Here is a 17,951-nt window from a genome sequence, read left to right as displayed (position 1 = left end):
CTTGATTTTGCTTAAAATAGATAGGGATGGACCCCTCAGACCTTTCTACCCCTGTATCATGCCAGGTTTGTGCTGGATGGATTGGCCAAGGAGTGTCCATGTGCCACGGGGGATAGGCGGGAACCTTGGGCTCAGCCACCTCCGAATCCTCCAGGGCTGGGGATCTGCAGGATTCTCAATTCCAGGGAAAGACGCCTTTTCCAGAGCCCTCTGAAGGAAATTTGGCTAAGCGCAGATGCGAGAACACCATGGAGGCCAGGAGGATCTTCAGGGAGTTCTGCCAGGGTCATCGAGACCCCCTGTGCAAGGCTTCACCCTGGATTTTGTGAGCCTGATGTGGAATGCTTATTTAAACTGCCGGGGTTCCTATCTGCTGAAGGCAAGACAGAGGTGGTGGTACTGGGGTCTAGGCCTCAGCCTGTGCCATGTGCAGGCGAGGACCCAAACCTGGATCAGAAGGTCCAGTCTGACTTTAACTGGGAGGATGGAAGGTCTGAGCAACCTTTCTGAGATCCTTTCTCCAAAACTCTTGGGGCTGATTTATCAAAATATATACTTTTCATCATTATCATTTTCATTATTTTTCGGAAGTTAACAAGATCCACTTTTGGTTTTACATAGAAACATAGAAATAGACGGCAGATAAGGGCCCACGGCCCATCTAGTCTGCCCACCTTAATGTCCCTCCCCTACCTTTGCCCTGTGAATAGATCCCATGTGCCGATCCCATTTGGCCTTAAAATCAGGCACGCTGCTGGCCTCAATCACCTGTAGTGGAAGACTATTCCAGCGATCAACCACTCTTTCAGTGAAAAAGAATTTCCTGGTGTCACCTCGTAGTTTCCCGCCCCTGATTTTCAACGGATGCCCTCTTGTTGTCGTGGGACCCTTGAAAAAGAAGATATCTTCCTCCGCCTCGATGCGGCCCATAAGATACTTGAACTAGAGAATGACACGGGGAGCGATCCCCGCAGCGAACCGCTGCGTGGCTGCGGTTTGGCTGCGGGTTATGGTGACCTCATTAGCAAATCGCCGCAGACGCGGGGACAAATCCTTTCACCGACCGCAAAAACGGTGAATAGATTTGTCCCCGCAGGCCAATGTCCCCCCTTCTAGGAACCGCTATTTACCTGTGTTTTCACCGTGCTCCTCATTTGTCAGATCAACCCTTCCTGCCAATAGAACCCGCCCCCCCCCCCCCGACGATCGCCCTCACTGGTAGGAGGGTGCCCAACCCCTCCTGCCGGCACCCCCAACGGCCCCCTATATCGCCAATAGGAGGGTGCCCAACCCCTCCTGCCGGTCCCTCCCCCAACAAACCCCGCCATCCCGAAACACCACCCTTAGTCTTACTTTCCAAGTTGGACCGGACAGCTCCTCGCTCGTCTGGCCAGCAGGCCTGCCTCCGTCCAAATGAGGCGGGCCCGCCCCTCCCCTCCCCTGCCTAACCCACAGGATCCTAGGGCCTGATTGGCCCAAGCACCTAAGGCCCCTCCTATAGCGGGAGTGGCTTTAGGTGCCTAGACCAATCAGGCCCTAGGATCCTGTGGGTTGGGCAGGGTAGGGGCGGGCCCGCCTCATTTGGACGGAGGCAAGCCTGCTGGCCATACGTGTGAGGAGCCGTCCTGTCCAACTTGGAAAGTAAGACTAAGGGGGTTCCGGGGTGGGAGGGTTCGTTGGGGGGGGTCCAGCAGGAGGGGTTGGGTACCCTCCTGCCGGCGATCTTAGGGGAGGCCATTGGGAGGACCGGCAGGAGGGGTTGGGTACCCTTCTGCTGCGATTGTCGGGAGGGCCGTTGGGGGGGTCTACAGGAGGGGTTGGGTGCCCTCCTGCCGTGATCGCTGGGGGGAGGGGAGACTTGCAGCCGTAGCCGCGGTCACTATGCTAATCACGGCAGGGAGATCTTTGCCGCGATTACGTACAGCGGCCGCGTCTACTTACCATATAGGCTAACATTGCAAGCATTTAAAGTACATGTCGTGTTTGTTTTTGCATTGCTAGCCCCAGGGGTGGTGGAAGATTAGTGATTGAAAAACTGTATGAAAAATAACTATTTTAAATTTAGTGATCAAAATGTGTCAGTTTTGAGAATTTATATTAATTAATTTTTTCTCTGCGTGTTTTGTTTTTGTATAGTTATTAACTAATATTTAACTAAGTTTTAAAGTTTTAAAGAATGTTTCCTTTATACGTAAATAAAGAAAAGTGAATGGGATTGCAGTGGCGGTGACGGGGCGGTGAATGGGGTGGCAGTGGCGGTGACGGGGCGGTGAAGAGGATGGTGAGACTGGGACGGGGCGGTGACGGGGATGGTGAGACGGGGACGGGGCGGTGACGGGGATGGTGAGACGGGGACGGGGCGGTGACGGGGACCAATTTTTTCACCGTGTCATTCTCTAACTTGAACGTCTCGATCATGTCCCCCCTCTCTCTGCGCTCCTCGAGCGAGTATAGCTGTAATTTGTCAAGCCGTTTTTCGTATGGTAGATCCTTGAGTCCCGAGACCATCCGGGTGGCCATTCTTTGCACCAACTCCAGTCTCAGCACATCCTTGCGATAATGCGGCCTCCAGAATTGCACACAGTATTCCAGGTGGGGCCTCACTATGGATCTATACAATGGCATAATGACTTCCATAGTAACATAGTAACATAGTAGATGACGGCAGATAAAGACCCGAATGGTCCATCCAGTCTGCCCAACCTGATTCAATTTAAAAAATTTTTTTTTTTTTTTTTTTCTTCTTAGCTATTTCTGGGCGAGAATCCAAAGCTTTACCCGGTACTGTGCTTGGGTTCCAACTGCCGAAATCTCTGTTAAGACTTACTCCAGCCCATCTACACCCTCCCAGCCATTGAAGCCCTCCCCTGCCCATCCTCCTCCAAACGGCCATACACAGACACAGACCGTACAAGTCTGCCCAGTAACTGGCCTAGTTCACTCTTTAATATTATTTTCTGATTCTAAATCTTCTGTGTTCATCCCACGCTTCTTTGAACTCAGTCACAGTTTTACTCTCCACCACCTCTCTCGGGAGCGCATTCCAGGCATCCACCACCCTCTCCGTAAAGTAGAATTTCCTAACATTGCCCCTGAATCTACCACCCCTCAACCTCAAATTATGTCCTCTGGTTTTACCATTTTCCTTTCTCTGGAAAAGATTTTGTTCTACGTTAATACCCTTTAAGTATTTGAACGTCTGAATCATATCTCCCCTGTCTCTCCTTTCCTCTAGGGTATACATATTCAGGGCTTCCAGTCTCTCCTCATATGTCTTCTGGTGCAAGCCTCCTATCATTTTCGTCGCCCTCCTCTGGACCGCCTCAAGTCTTCTTACGTCTTTCGCCAGATACGGTCTCCAAAACTGAACACAATACTCCAAGTGGGGCCTCACCAATGACCTATACAGGGGCATCAACACCTTATTTCTTCTACTGACTACGCCTCTCTTTATACAGCCCAGAATCCTTCTGGCAGCAGCCACTGCCTTGTCACACTGTTTTTTCGCCTTTAGATCTTCGGACACTATCACCCCAAGGTCCCTCTCCCCGTCCGTGCATATCAGCTTCTCTCCTCCCAGCATATACGGTTCCTTCCTATTATTAATCCCCAAATGCATTACTCTGCATTTCTTTGCATTGAATTTTAGTTGCCAGGCATTAGACCATTCCTCTAACTTTTGCAGATCCTTTTTCATATTTTCCACTCCCTCTTCGGTGTCTACTCTGTTACAAATCTTGGTATCATCTGCAAAAAGGCACACTTTTCCTTCTAACCCTTCAGCAATGTCACTTACATACATATTGAACAGGATTGGCTCCAGCACCGAACCCTGAGGGACTCCACTAGTCACCTTTCCTTCCTTCGAGCGACTTCCATTAACCACCACCCTCTGGCGTCTGTCCGACAGCCAGTTTCTGACCCAGTTCACCACTTTGGGTCCTAACTTCAGCCCTTCAAGTTTGTTCAACAGCCTCCTATGAGGAACTGTATCAAAGGCTTTGCTGAAATCCAAATAAATTACATCTAGCATATGTCCTCGATCCAGCTCTCTGGTCACCCAATCAAAAAATTCAATCAGGTTCGTTTGGCACGATTTACCTTTTGTAAAGCCATGTTGCCTCGGATCCTGTAACCCATTAGATTCAAGGAAATACACTATCCTTTCTTTCAGCAACACTTCCATTATTTTTCCAACAACTGAAGTGAGGCTCACCGGCCTGTAGTTTCCTGCTTCATCCCTGTGACCACTTTTATGAATAGGGACCACATCCGCTCTCCTCCAATCCCCAGGAATCACTCCCGTCTCCAGAGATTTGTTGAACAAGTCTTTAATAGGACTCGCCAGAACCTCTCTGAGTTCCCTTAGTATCCTGGGATGGATCCCGTCTGGTCCCATCGCTTTGTCCACCTTCAGTTTTTCAAGTTGCTCATAAACACCCTCCTCCGTGAACGGCGCAGAATCTACTCCATTTTCTCGTGTAACTTTGCCGGACAATCTCGGTCCTTCTCCAGGATTTTCTTCTGTGAACACAGAACAGAAGTATTTGTTTAGCACATTAGCTTTCTCCTCATCACTCTCCACATATTTGTTCCCAGCATCTTTTAGCCTAGCAATTCCATTTTTTATCTTACGCCTTACGACTGACGAAACCCCTTCGTATGCAGCCCATGATTTGTCTTGCCTTGGACGAAGCCTGCTCCACTTGATTGGCAGACTTCATGTCCTCACTGACGATTACCCCCAAGTCTCGTTCTGCTACCGTTTTTGCTAGGATCTCGCCATTAAGGGTATAAGACTTGCATGGATTCTGGTTGCCCAGGTGCATAACTTTGCATTTTTTGGCATTGAAGTTGAGTTGCCATGTCCTAGACCATCGCTCCAGTAGGAGTAGGTCGTGCATCATATTGTCGGGCACTGAATCTTCGTCTGTTGTGCATTTGCCCACTACATTACTCAGTTTGGCGTCATCGGCGAATAATGTTATTTTACCTCGAAGCCCTTCTGCCAAGTCTCTTATAAAGATGTTGAATAGGATTATTGCCCTTATTGTCCCAGGATGCAGTTTCCCTGGCAGTCTGGTTCTCTGCATGAGACCAACAGACAAGAATCTGTGGTGGCCCTGGACCAGGTGGAAGACCCCATGGTTAGGTGGCTGTTTAAGGCATTAACGCTCTCAAGCATAATATCTAATTTGCTGCATGAATAGCAGCTGGAATTTCTGCCAGACTCCATTTCACAGTGACTCTGACCACGTTCTTTCCCTCGTGTCCCAACATCACGAACTAGTCATTGATCACTGGGGAACACTTTCTGAGAGTGGTGTGCTAAGATCAGTGTGGAGCCCTTTCAATCCCTGATCTCTGTAGTCCTGGAATTTTTTGCAAGAGGAACAAGAAGTGCCAGTCATTCGGATAGCTGAAAATGCAGATAGCAGACCTTTCATGCTTCCAAGCTCGGGGAGAGAGAGCATCTCTGGCCTCTCACCCAGGTATGGCAATATTCTTTAAAAGGGTTCTCCGATTGCGCCCTCCAGTGCATCTACCGTTCCCATCTTGGAATCTTAATACCATTGTGCAAGGTCTCAGTAGAGCCCTATATTAGCCCTTACAGGAGACTTCCTTCTTAGATCTGACAGTCAAGACGCTGTTCTTGGTAGTGATTACATCAGTGAGACAAGTCTGAGTTACAAGCTCTCTTGCAGGGAGTCCTTTCTTAAGATTATGGAAGCAGGGCTTTCCTTACACATGGTTCCGTCCTTTCTACTGAAAGTAGTCTCCATCTTCCATGTCATTGTCTTCCATGTCAATCAGTAAGCCCATTTGCCCATCTTTCAGCCTACGAGGTTAAAGGAAAAGGACAAAATATTGCTTTTGCTAGATGTCAGGAGAGTGCTACTTTGAAGTTACCAATGAGTTTCGAGTCTCTGATCTCCTTTTTGTGTTGACCAGTCATACTAAGAAAAGCAGGTCTGTATCCAAGGCCTCTATCTCCAGATGGATTAAAATGACAATTTCTTCAATGTATGTGGGCTGTTGTAAGCAGCCAACAATTGCATTGAAGGCATACTCCTCCAGAGGGGTGGCAACCTCATGGGCAGAGAGGCCCGGGTGGTTTGCCTCATGGAGATTTGTAGAGCAGCAACATGATCTACTCTTTACTAGGTTCTATAGAGTAGACTTGGCAGCCAGGAAGGATACTGCTTTTGGGTCCTCAGTATTAAAAGCAGGGTCAGTTGTCCCACCCTAGATTCAGGGGACTGCTTTGGTATGTCCCTAGCGTTCAGGACTACTAGACACATTGCACTAGAAAGAAAGATTAGGTTCTTATCTCAATAATCTTCTTTCTTGTAGATAGGTCTAGTAGTCCTGAAGTCCCACCCTGTGAGTGGGCTTTGCCTGCCTTTGGCCTTAATTTCAGTCTATCTGACTGAAGAATTTCTCCATCTTTCAGCTAAGCTGAATTCCTCCCCCCCCCCAAAAAAAAAAAAGATATTTTGTGTTTCTACTTCTTAGCAGATCATGCGAGTAGCTACGAGCTCCATAAATGTTAGTGCCGCTTGCACACATGTTATACTTGTTTCACAGCAGAATAGAAGTATAGTGTTGGAGTTCTCCCCGTTGCCCTATTTTTAGTGATATCTTCCATTACAGTGGTTCTTGACTATTTATGAACAAACTGAGGGGACAGGAGCAGGCCTACTGGGAAGGGGACAAGAGTTGAAAGATGAGTGATATCATTCTGTAAGCAACTTGCGGATTCAGATGTATAACCCTAAGGTTCAGAACTACTAGACACATCTACAAGGAAGAATCTTATCAAGAATCTAATCTTTCTCAGCCTTGGCCTAAGAGTTCCAGGTTTCCTGAGAACACATTTCTTGCTTCGACCTCCATGCTGACTATACAATAAAAAGTATGTGTACATGTGTGTCTTTTGTTAGGAAACCATCCGTACAGCCCTGGCCATGGGAGCTGATCGGGGGATTCACGTGGATGTCTCAGGCAAGGACTACGAAAGCCTCGGCCCCTTTCAGGTCTCCAAGATCCTTGCAGCTCTCGCTAAAAAGGAGAATGTCAACCTGGTGCTACTGGGGAAACAGGTCAGCTCTGATTCTGCATCTGCATTTATTAACGTTACTTACTGACAGACCTAAGGGTTGGCTACAAAAAAACACAAAGCCTATGAGTCTGCTGTTTATCTCATTTTGGAATAGAAGAGCAGTGTTCCACAGCAATATACAGGTCTATAATAAGCAGAGGCAGCCAAGGGCGAAGACAGTAAAAGTTGTTCACACAAGAGACCTTCATACAGTTGAAACAAAACTTTGTCACAATTTCTCATCAGAGAGTGTCTGACTTAGGATGGCTGTGTTTTGGTGATGTGTCTGTTAGGGGTCCAAATAATTAAGTATTTAATCACAAACAGATAAGATACTCTATGGGTCTCTTTGAGTGCCTCTACTGTTTGATGGTCTCCTGTGTAGACATCTCATGTTGGAGGGTATTTTTTCCTCCCTTGGCCGTCTCCGCTCCTTATATACCTCATTTAGAAATAGTTCATAGTTCATCATTTTATTCCAAAGATGTAGTTTTCTTGCAGTTTCTACTTCTTAGCAGATCATGCAAGTAGCTACAAGCTCCATAAATGTTAGTGCCTGCAAAATGTGTATTTGCTACATTGACTTGAAAATCTGGTTGCTAGAGAGAGAAAGCAAGGATCATGCACATTTGCAAAACTGGGACCTGGAAATATCTTCCTTGCAGTTCAGATTTCTGAAGTGAAGCTTAACCACAAAGTGCACCACAAAACATCGGAAATGGACTGGTATCTTGATACATAAGTAGAGATAATGCAGGCAAAAAGTTGTGTTTTGATTCAAAATGAGAAAAAAAAAGAGTTAATAGTACGCACTATTCTTCTGATTCTATCAATGGCATGTGCACAACTTTGTGTGCCATTGATAGACATTTTGCGCATGGTTATAATAATAGTATAGCACTGCATCCATAGCTTGCTTAATTGTAATAATGTATCATTCTAGTGTAGTAGGGATGGTATGCTGAACCAAGGGGTCTTGTATCCACTCCCACGAGTCCATTGCAGGAGGTACTGAATACCGATTTCAGCACCTCCTCCTTCTCCCTGCTCTCTGCTGCCCCCAGTCAGTTATTTCTGCTGCAAGCGAGCCTGCAGGAGCAACTTTGATCTGCTCTGTTTTCTTTTTCATGTAATTTTTGCATTTTCTGCGGTCAGTCATTGCTTCAGGGCAACTGGGGAAGTTCCTGGCGGTGCTGGACTTGACGGAGGTGTATCTCCACATCCCAATATTTCTGGACCACAGGCACTTCCTTTTGTTTCATGTCCTGGAGCAGCATTTATCAATTCAAGGCCCTTCATTCGGCCTGACTACAGCCCCCCTGGACCTTCACCAAGGTGATGGTTGTAATGGTGGCTCACCTCTACAAACTGGATTAGCTGGTCCACCCTTACATGGACAACTGGCTCATCAGAGTGCCCTTACGGGACAAAGCAGAGAGTGGTTCAGACCGTCTTCACTATATGTCAAGATCTGGGTTGGATTGTCAACCTGAAGAAGAGCCAGCTGCATCTAGAGTCCCTTGAGTATCTTGATGTCCGTTTTGACATGGAGAAAGGCCTTATGTTTTCTTCCAGAGGCAACAAAACAAGGAGAGAAGGGAGGTCCCAACCTAACCTGCAGTAGAAAACCAACCAAGAGCAAACAAAACAAAACTGCAGATCTGTATAAGACGTAGGCAAAATTTATTGTGACAAAATAATTATATGCAAACCCTTTTACCAATCAAGGGACCCGACACGGTCCGTGTTTCGGACAAACCTTCGTCAGGGGTCCTATTAGGCACAAATATAATATAAAATTTATTATTAAAAAATATGAGACAACAGTTATACACATAATAAAGGTTAAAAAAGTTTTAAAAACAACATGGTAATGTTTAAACGATGTTATCCAAAATAATGATAAATACAAGAGGACAAGTATGCATATTAAAAAATAAATAAATTAAAAAAGAATGAAATTACAATAGCATGCAATTTTAATGCACTGCATGCAGAACAGAATAAGTGATCTTAGTAAGATAAAGAACATCAATATTACAATAAATACATTACTAACTGTAAAAAAGAAATAGAGACAGAGATAGACACATGGAAAAACGTGACCCATAAGAAAAGAACAAGAGAAAGACAAAAATAGATGTGTGAAAAAATACATTAACAATAACAGAAGATAAAATACATACCATGGTAAAAAAGGAAAACAAAAAAAGTCACAAAAAATTGTAGGGTAGCAGCTATAGAATAGAAAAGCAAAATGATCATAAAAATGTAAGATAATATGCAGATGTCAACCCTATATTATAAGACATATTAAATCTTGTTTTATGTAAAATAATAAAAAAAGGACAAACGTTACATAAAAATTGTATCTATAAAGTACATCAATGAATTGAAACCCAACATTACCATAAAATAATTAAAATAAGTAGTAACGTATCTGTAAAAAAACCCTTACATGCAGAGGTTATTACGTGAATAAATTAAGAAATATATAAATCATAATTAATAAAAACAATTATCAATGGATATGTTAGTACATCACACAGCCATGAATCTAAAATACAGAGATAATAAACGCATCATACATCTTTTGATGGAACAGACAGATAAATGACAATTATCAATAGATATGTTGATACATCTCGCAATTTTAAATTACAATAATAGCAGCCGCATTATACATCTTTAAATAGAACAGACAAAGAATAAGGTACACGAGACTGGAATACAAACTGTATAAATCTATGGGGAGTTATCACATAATAAAAGTATATAGGAAAATTAGACTATGCAGCCAAATAAATATGTGTATATTAAAAATAAGCCTAAGAAATAGTATTATCCCAGGACAAGCAGGCAGCATATTCTTAACGTATGGGTGACGTCACCGACGGAGCCTCGGTACGGACACTTTTAACTAGAAAGTTCTAGTTGGCCGCACCGCGCATGTGCGGGTGCCTTCCCGCTCGACGGAGGAGAGTGTGGTCCCCAGTTTCTTCGTTTCCGCGGAGCGAAGAAGACGCATGTGCTTTCAACGGCTGTTGAAATATCCTACTTTTGCCTTCCCGCTCACGTAATTTTCTTCCTTTTTTGCCTTTTTCCCTTCGGGTTCCTTTTTCGTTTCAAAAAAAAAAAAAATCTTAATTTTGTTTTTTCCTTTATTTTTCTGGCCGGCCCCGGCGGGGCCTGTTGCCAACATACAGGCCTCCGGGTTTGATTTTGCGGAGGCCGTGTTTCCACTCATGCCCCCTCAGCCGGGCTTTAAGAAGTGCCAGCGGTGTGCACGCCCGATCTCTCTCACTGACCCGCACAATTGGTGTTTACAGTGCCTGGGTCCAGAGCATCGGGCTGACACCTGCACCCGCTGTGCCACTCTTAAAAAACGTAAGTTAAAAAATAGGCAGATCCAGCAGAATATCCTTTTTGGTACCGGATCTGCCCTGGAGTCTGCCACACCATCGACGGCGCCGCTAAAGTCGGCACCGACTACCTCGACACCGCCTGATCCTTCCTTGGGATCGATAGCGCCAGGTAAGCCGGCTAAGAAGCCTTCCACTTCCCTTGAGCGTCCTCCTGCCACAGCGGCGACGCCGGTCCTCCCGGCATCACGCCGACCCCGTAAACGCTCCGCCCCGATTTCGGTGAGTGCCTCGTCATCGGCCTCCTCATTGCCGGGCCGTGGAGCGGCACCTATGGTACCGACAAAGAAAAAAGCGGTACCGGTGCCTCCTCTGGACGACCGCATAGCGGCCATACTCCAAACCCAATTGCAGGAGCAGCTACAGCAACAGCTACAACACCTGTTGCCAACAATATTGGCCCCGCTTCTTCCGGTACCGGACCGGCCCGAGCATCGCACCATACCACCGGAATCGACTCCATCGGTACCATTAAACACGTCCATGCCGGTGCTCTCGGCGGAACCAATCAATCCTCTCGTGCAACTACATTCTGATGCCGCTCCTCCCCGACATCGGGAACCACACCAAACCCCCCGAGACCGAGACCGGCACCGCTCTTCTTCCCCCGGTACCGTCTCCATGCGTTCTGGCAAATCTCTCTCTAAGACTCGCCACGCAGAACCATCCACACCACCGTCCCGTCCTATACACACCGACGTCAGGGACCCGGACCTCTGGGAAGAATCCCAACCCGGTACCGACGATGAGGCTTCATCAACCGACGAGGAACCCTCGACAATCGATACTGGTTCCAAACCTGAACAATCCTCGTTCACCAAATTTCTTCGAGAAATGTCAGCGGCTCTCTCTATTCCGTTGGAATCTGACTCTAAAAAGTCACAGGCTTTCTTAGATGCCCTGGACTTCGAACAACCCCCTAAAGAATTTCTAAAGTTACCCGTCCACGACATCTTACGGGAAACTTTCTATAAGAATTGGGAGAACCCTCTCACGGTACCGGGGGCCCCTAGAAAGCTGGATAGTCTCTACAGGGTCATCCCTATCCCGGGGTTTGACAAACCCCAACTACCCCATGAATCTCTTCTTGTCGAGTCCATCTTGAAGAAAACCCAGGGCTCCAGTGTTTATGCTTCTACCCCTCCTGGCAGAGAGGGCAAAACGATGGATAAATTTGGCAAGCGCCTTTATCAAAATGCAATGCTTGCAAACAGGGCTAATAATTACACCTTTCACTTCTCCTTCTACATGAAGCATCTGGTTCAGCAACTCTCTTCATTACAAAAGTATCTTCCTGAACGTAAGGTCCCTCTTTTCCAACAGCAAATTTCCAGTCTGCTCCAACTCCGCAAATTCATGGTGCGCTCCATCTATGATTCTTTTGAGCTGACCTCTCGAGCGTCTGCCATGGCGGTTGCCATGAGACGTCTGGCCTGGCTGAGAGTTTCCGACCTCGACATTAACCACCAAGACCGCCTGGCTAACGCACCTTGTCTTGGTGATGAACTTTTCAGTGAGTCCCTAGACTCCACCACCCAGAAACTCTCGGCTCACGAGACCAGATGGGATACTTTCATCAAACCGAAGAAGAAGACTCCGCTTGCTCGCCCCTACAGACAGCAGTCTTCCTACCAGCGCAGATTCTCAGCCAGACCTCTCCATCCACTTCCGCAACAACCTCGCCGACCTCGTCAGCAACATCAAACTCAAGCTCGCTCCCAATCTCATCAACCTGCCAAGCCTCTCCCTCAGTCAAAACCTTCTCAGCCCTTTTGACTCCTTTCTCCGGGACATAGCCAGTCTCTCACCAGCGTCACCTCTTCTTCAGCCTATCGGAGGACGCCTGCAACTTTTTCTCAGCCGTTGGGAGGTCATCACATCAGACCAGTGGGTCCTCAACATCATTCGCCACGGCTACTCCCTCAACTTCCAGACTCTTCCGCCAGACAATCCTCCCGTAGAGTCTGCTTCTCACTCCTCTCAAACCCTCCTCCTCCTCAAGGAGGTCCAATCCCTCCTTCTTCTCAATGCCATCGAAGAAGTTCCCCAAGACCAAAGGGGTCAGGGATTCTATTCCCGCTACTTCCTGGTACCCAAGAAGACAGGAGACCTGCGTCCCATCCTCGATCTCAGGGACCTCAACAAGTGTCTGGTCAAGGAAAAGTTCAGAATGCTCTCCCTTGCCACGCTTTACCCTCTTCTTTCTCAACACGACTGGCTATGTTCCCTAGACCTCAAAGAGGCCTACACTCACATTCCGATCAATCTGACTTCACGTCGCTACCTCCGATTTCCGGTACAGCACCATCACTATCAGTACAAAGTGCTCCCCTTTGGCCTCGCATCATCGCCCAGGGTGTTCACCAAGTGCCTTATTGTGGTAGCGGCCTTTCTCAGGTCTCACAACCTCCAGGTGTTCCCCTACTTGGACGATTGGTTGGTGAAAGCACCTACGTCTCCACTTGTGCTACAAGCCACTCAGCACACCATCTCCTTCCTCCATCTCCTGGGGTTCGAGATCAACTACCCCAAGTCGCACCTGCTTTCCACACAGCGACTTCAGTTCATTGGAGCCGTCCTCGACACCACACTGATGAGGGCTTTTCTCCCCTCGGACCGCCAACGGACCCTGCTCCACCTCTGCCGTCAGGTGCTCCTTCGTTGCTCCATTCCAGCTCGGCAAATGATGGTCCTCCTGGGCCACATGGCCTCGACGGTCCATGTGCTTCCTCTGGCACGACTCCACCTCAGGACTCCTCAGTGGACTCTAGCCAACCAATGGTCACAGACCACGGACCCTCTTTCTCATCCCATCTCTGTGACATCGTCTCTTCAGCAATCTCTGCAATGGTGGTTGAACTCCTCCAATCTTTCCAGGGGTCTACTCTTTCATCTACCCCCTCACTCCATGATCATAACCACAGATGCCTCCCCCTATGCGTGGGGAGCTCACCTGGGAGATCTTCGCACCCAGGGACTCTGGACCCTCAGGAGCGTCAACATCACATCAATTTCCTGGAACTCAGGGCCATGTTCTATGCTCTCAAGGCCTTCCAGCACCTTCTCTGCCCTCAGGTTCTTCTCCTGTGCACAGACAACCAAGTCGCCATGTACTACATAAACAAGCAAGGCGGCACCGGATCTCCCCTCCTCTGTCAGGAGGCCATCCGCATCTGGACCTGGGCCACGGCCCGCAGTCTCTTCCTCAAGGCTGTCTATATCCAGGGCGAACAGAACTCCCTGGCCGACAATCTCAGCCGCATCCTTCAACCTCACGAGTGGACCCTGGATCCTCCGTCTTCACTCGGTGGGGCACTCCTCAGGTCGACCTCTTTGCAGCTCCTCACAACCATCAGCTGCCCCAATTCTGTTCCAGATTCTTCGCTCCTCATCGTCTGGCCCCGGATGCATTCCTGCTCAACTGGACGGATCGGTTTCTCTATGCCTTTCCTCCACTGCCTCTGATGTTGCAGACGTTATTCAAACTCCGCCGGGACAGAGCCACCATGATTCTCATCGCCCCTCGGTGGCCTCGCCAACACTGGTTCTCCCTCCTGCTTCAGCTCAGCTCCAGGGAGCCCATTCCTCTTCCTGTGTTTCCTACTCTACTTACGCAGCAGCATCAGTCTCTACTACATCCCAATCTGTCCTCGCTCCACCTGACAGCTTGGTTTCTCTCGGGCTGATCTCTACAGAGAATCTATCTCAGCCTGTCCGTCGCATTTTGGATGCCTCCAGGAAACCGGCCACCCTCCAATGTTACCATCAGAAGTGGACCAGGTTCTCCTCTTGGTGTCTACTGCATCACCACGATCCCACCTCGTTGGCGGTGGAAACTGTACTGGACTATTTGCTCTCTCTGTCCGACGCTGGCCTCAAGTCTACCTCAATCAGAGTCCACCTCAGTGCCATCACTGCGTTTCATGAGCCTATTCTCGGAAAACCTATCACAGCTCATCCACTGGTTTCCCGGTTCATGAGAGGCCTCTTCAATGTCAAACCACCTCTGAAGCCTCCTTCAGTCGTCTGGGACCTGAATGTGGTTTTATCCGCCCTCATGAAACCTCCCTTTGAGCCTCTTGCCTCTGCTTCACTCAAATTTCTTACATGGAAGGTGCTTTTCCTCATTGCCATCACTTCTGCCAGGAGGGTTAGTGAGCTACACGCACTGGTTGCCGACCCACCTTTTACTGTTTTTCACCATGACAAGGTGGTTCTGCGTACCCATCCTAAATTCCTTCCCAAGGTGGTCTCGGACTTCCACCTCAACCAGTCCATTGTATTGCCGGTCTTTTTCCCTAAGCCCCATGCTCATCCTGGGGAACAGGCGTTACACACGCTAGACTGTAAGCATGCCCTTGCATACTACCTTGACCGTACCAGGGCTCACCGCTCGTCACCTCAGCTCTTTTTGTCCTTTGACCCTAACCGTCTAGGGCGCCCTGTCTCTAAACGGACGCTTTCAAACTGGCTTGCTGCCTGCATTGCGTTCTGTTATGCTCGGGCCGGTCTCTCACTGGAAGGTGCTGTCACGGCCCACAGGGTCAGAGCTATGGCTGCTTCTGTGGCTTTCCTCCGTTCCACGCCCATCGAGGAAATCTGCAAGGCTGCCACTTGGTCCTCAGTTCACACGTTCATTACTCACTACTGTCTGGATGCCTTCTCCAGACGGGATGGACACTTCGACCAGTCTGTGTTACAAAATTTATTTTCCTAATGGCCAACCATTCCTCCTCCCTCTCTGTTAGCTTGGAGGTCACCCATACGTTAAGAATATGCTGCCTGCTTGTCCTGGGATAAAGCACAGTTACTTACCGTAACAGGTGTTATCCAGGGACAGCAGGCAGATATTCTTAGGACCCGCCCTCCTCCCCGGGTTGGCTTCTTAGCTGGCTTATCTTAACTGGGGACCACGCTCTCCTCCGTCGAGCGGGAAGGCACCCGCGCATGCGCGGTGCGGCCAACTAGAACTTTCTAGTTAAAAGTGTCCGTACCGGGGCTCCGTCGGTGACGTCACCCATATGTTAAGAATATCTGCCTGCTGTCCCTGGATAACACCTGTTACGGTAAGTAACTGTGCTTTACCAAGGAAATCTGATATAAGGGGGAAAAAAAGAAAAAGAAAAATAGAAAAGCAAACCAAAAGGCAGAAATAATAACAAAATTATATTAAATTCAAGAGTATGTCTGCATTGTCATAACGGGGCCAAAATAAGCTATATGAATGAACAAGGCTAATGTCAGAAGGAAAATGGGGGAGGAAAAAAGAAAACTGAAAAGAAGGTTGCTAACATTAGAACAATACTAACAGGTTACCTATATGTTATATTTTAATGCTTCTCGGACTGATGGAAATAGAAACTATACATAGTTTGGTTATTTATGATAACCAACCAACCTCCTTTCGCAAAACCGCATCCGCGGTCCGCAGCACAGACCGGCGCGCCGAACGCCCCATGCCGCCCCCAACGCCCAGAGACACGCAGACAGAAACTTGGGAGCCAAATTTCAGCTCTCCTGTCATAGCAGTCCCCATCGGCCTGGGATTATCTACAGGTTCTAGGCTCGATGGCGGCCATGGTGGAAGTGGTTCCTTGGGTGATAGCGCATATGTGCCCCCTGTAGCACTCTTATTTCTTGCAGTTCTCCACAGAGGGGCCCTCTGCATGTTTGAGTGCCCTGGATGACAGATGCCTGCTGCAGCTTTGCCCTCAGTTGCTTACCTCCTGGATTCCTCTAAGGATTGACTCTTGGACCACGCTGACAATGGATGCCAGCCTCTTGGGCTGGGGAGCACACTGCCAGGATCACCCAGTGCAGGAGCGCTGGTTCTTATCGCAGCACCGTTGGTCCAAAAGGCTGGAACTCCAGGCCATCCGGTGACGCTGATTCAGTTTCAGCCCATTATTGACCAAAGTAGTTAGTGTGTTTTCCAACATGACAGCAATTGCTTATGTCGACAGGTAAGGAGGCAAAAGCTCTATTTCGTTGGGCAGAGACTCATCTTCTGACCATCACTGTAGCTCATGTCGCCGGAGTGCAAAACGTGCAGGCAGACTTCCTCAGCAGGCAGACTCCAGAGTCCATTGCAGGAGGTACTGAATATGGGGCTTGCGGTTTCCTCCTTGAAAATTCAAGTGGCTGGAATTCCTATTTCAGGTTCCAGGGTGCCAGAGGTTTTCTTTCTACACATCTGGATGTTGTCAGGTACTTCAAGGGTGCTCTTCAGCTGCGGCCTTCGATTCACCAGCCCTGTCCATCCTGGAATCTGAACATCGTGTTGGAAAGGCTCTCGATGGCTCTGTTTGAGCCCTTACAGGATACCACCCTAATGGACTTGACTATCGAGACAATGTTTCTGGTTGCCATTATTTCTGCGAGGCACGTCTCTGAACTGCAAGCCTTTACCTACATATCCCAGAAGCTTGGGTCTCTTTGAGCACCATTCCCTGTTTCTTGCTGAAAGTAGTCTTGGCATTTCACATCAACCAGGAAATTTGCCTTACAGCTTTCCAGCCCTCAGGTTCTAAGAAGAAGGACAAAGTCTTGAAAGTGCTGGATGTCGAGAGTGCTATCTTGTGTTACCTGGAGGTTATGAATGACTCATTTCTCAGACCACCTCTTCGTGTTCATGAATCAGCCAAGAAGGGGAGGCCGGCTTCCAAGGCTGCTATTTCTAGATGGATCAGGTCAGCTTTTTTTGTACTGCTACATTTTCTGCAGTAGCAGCCTCCCTTTGCTCTTTGAGCGCATTCAATGAGAGGGATTGCTTCTTCCTGCAGCTCTACACTCTTGAGGAACATAGGGAGAGGGGAGACATGATCGAAACATTTAAGTACCTCACGGGACGTGTCGAAGTGGAAGATGATATTTTCTTTCTCAAGGGACCCTCGGCCACAAGAGGGCACCCGCTCAAACTCAGGGGCGGAAAATTTCATGGCGACACCAGAAAGTATCTCTTCACAGAGAGAGTGGTTGATCATTGGAACAAGCTTCCAGTGCAGGTGATCGAGGCAGACAGCTTGCCAGACTTTAAGAATAAATGGGATACCCATGTGGGATCCCTACGAGGGTCAAGATAAGGAAATTGGTTCATTAGGGCATAGACAGGGGGTGGGTAAGCAGAGTGGGCAGACTTGATGGGCTGTAGCCCTTTTCTGCCGTCATCTTCTATGTTTCTATGAGGTGAGAGCAGTACACCCATGGAGGTAACTGAGGCTGGTGCCTCACCGAATCTGCAAGCATTGGATGAAGAAACCCCCATGGAATTGCAAGGGAGTTTGCCTGAACAGTTTGCTGAAAATCCTGAACCAATGGAGGTTGGGTTAACTACCAGGTGCCAGGAATGACATGTTTGCACTGTGAGTTTTTGTTTGGACTTTCTTTTGAACTCTGCATTTTTTTTTGTATGGTGAAACTTTGAAGCT

The 17,951-nt window shown here is 48.0% G+C and overlaps 1 protein-coding gene across 1 annotated transcript in view; it reads left to right on the top strand.

Annotated features, from left to right (window-relative positions):
• ETFB (electron transfer flavoprotein subunit beta) overlaps window positions 1-17,951 on the top strand; it is an 85,789-nt gene that overhangs the window by 16,662 nt on the left and 51,176 nt on the right. Inside the window, exon 3 of the mRNA XM_033914527.1 lies at window positions 6,945-7,103. Coding sequence (XP_033770418.1) covers window positions 6,945-7,103 — 159 coding nt within the window. The remainder of the gene's footprint in view (window positions 1-6,944; window positions 7,104-17,951) is intronic.

This window comes from Geotrypetes seraphini, chromosome 11, assembly GCF_902459505.1.
Source record: "Geotrypetes seraphini chromosome 11, aGeoSer1.1, whole genome shotgun sequence".
NCBI classification, from domain to species: Eukaryota; Metazoa; Chordata; class Amphibia; order Gymnophiona; family Dermophiidae; genus Geotrypetes; species Geotrypetes seraphini.
The sequence above is the reverse complement of the archived record's forward strand: the minus strand, read 5'-3'. Positions and strand labels throughout refer to the sequence as shown.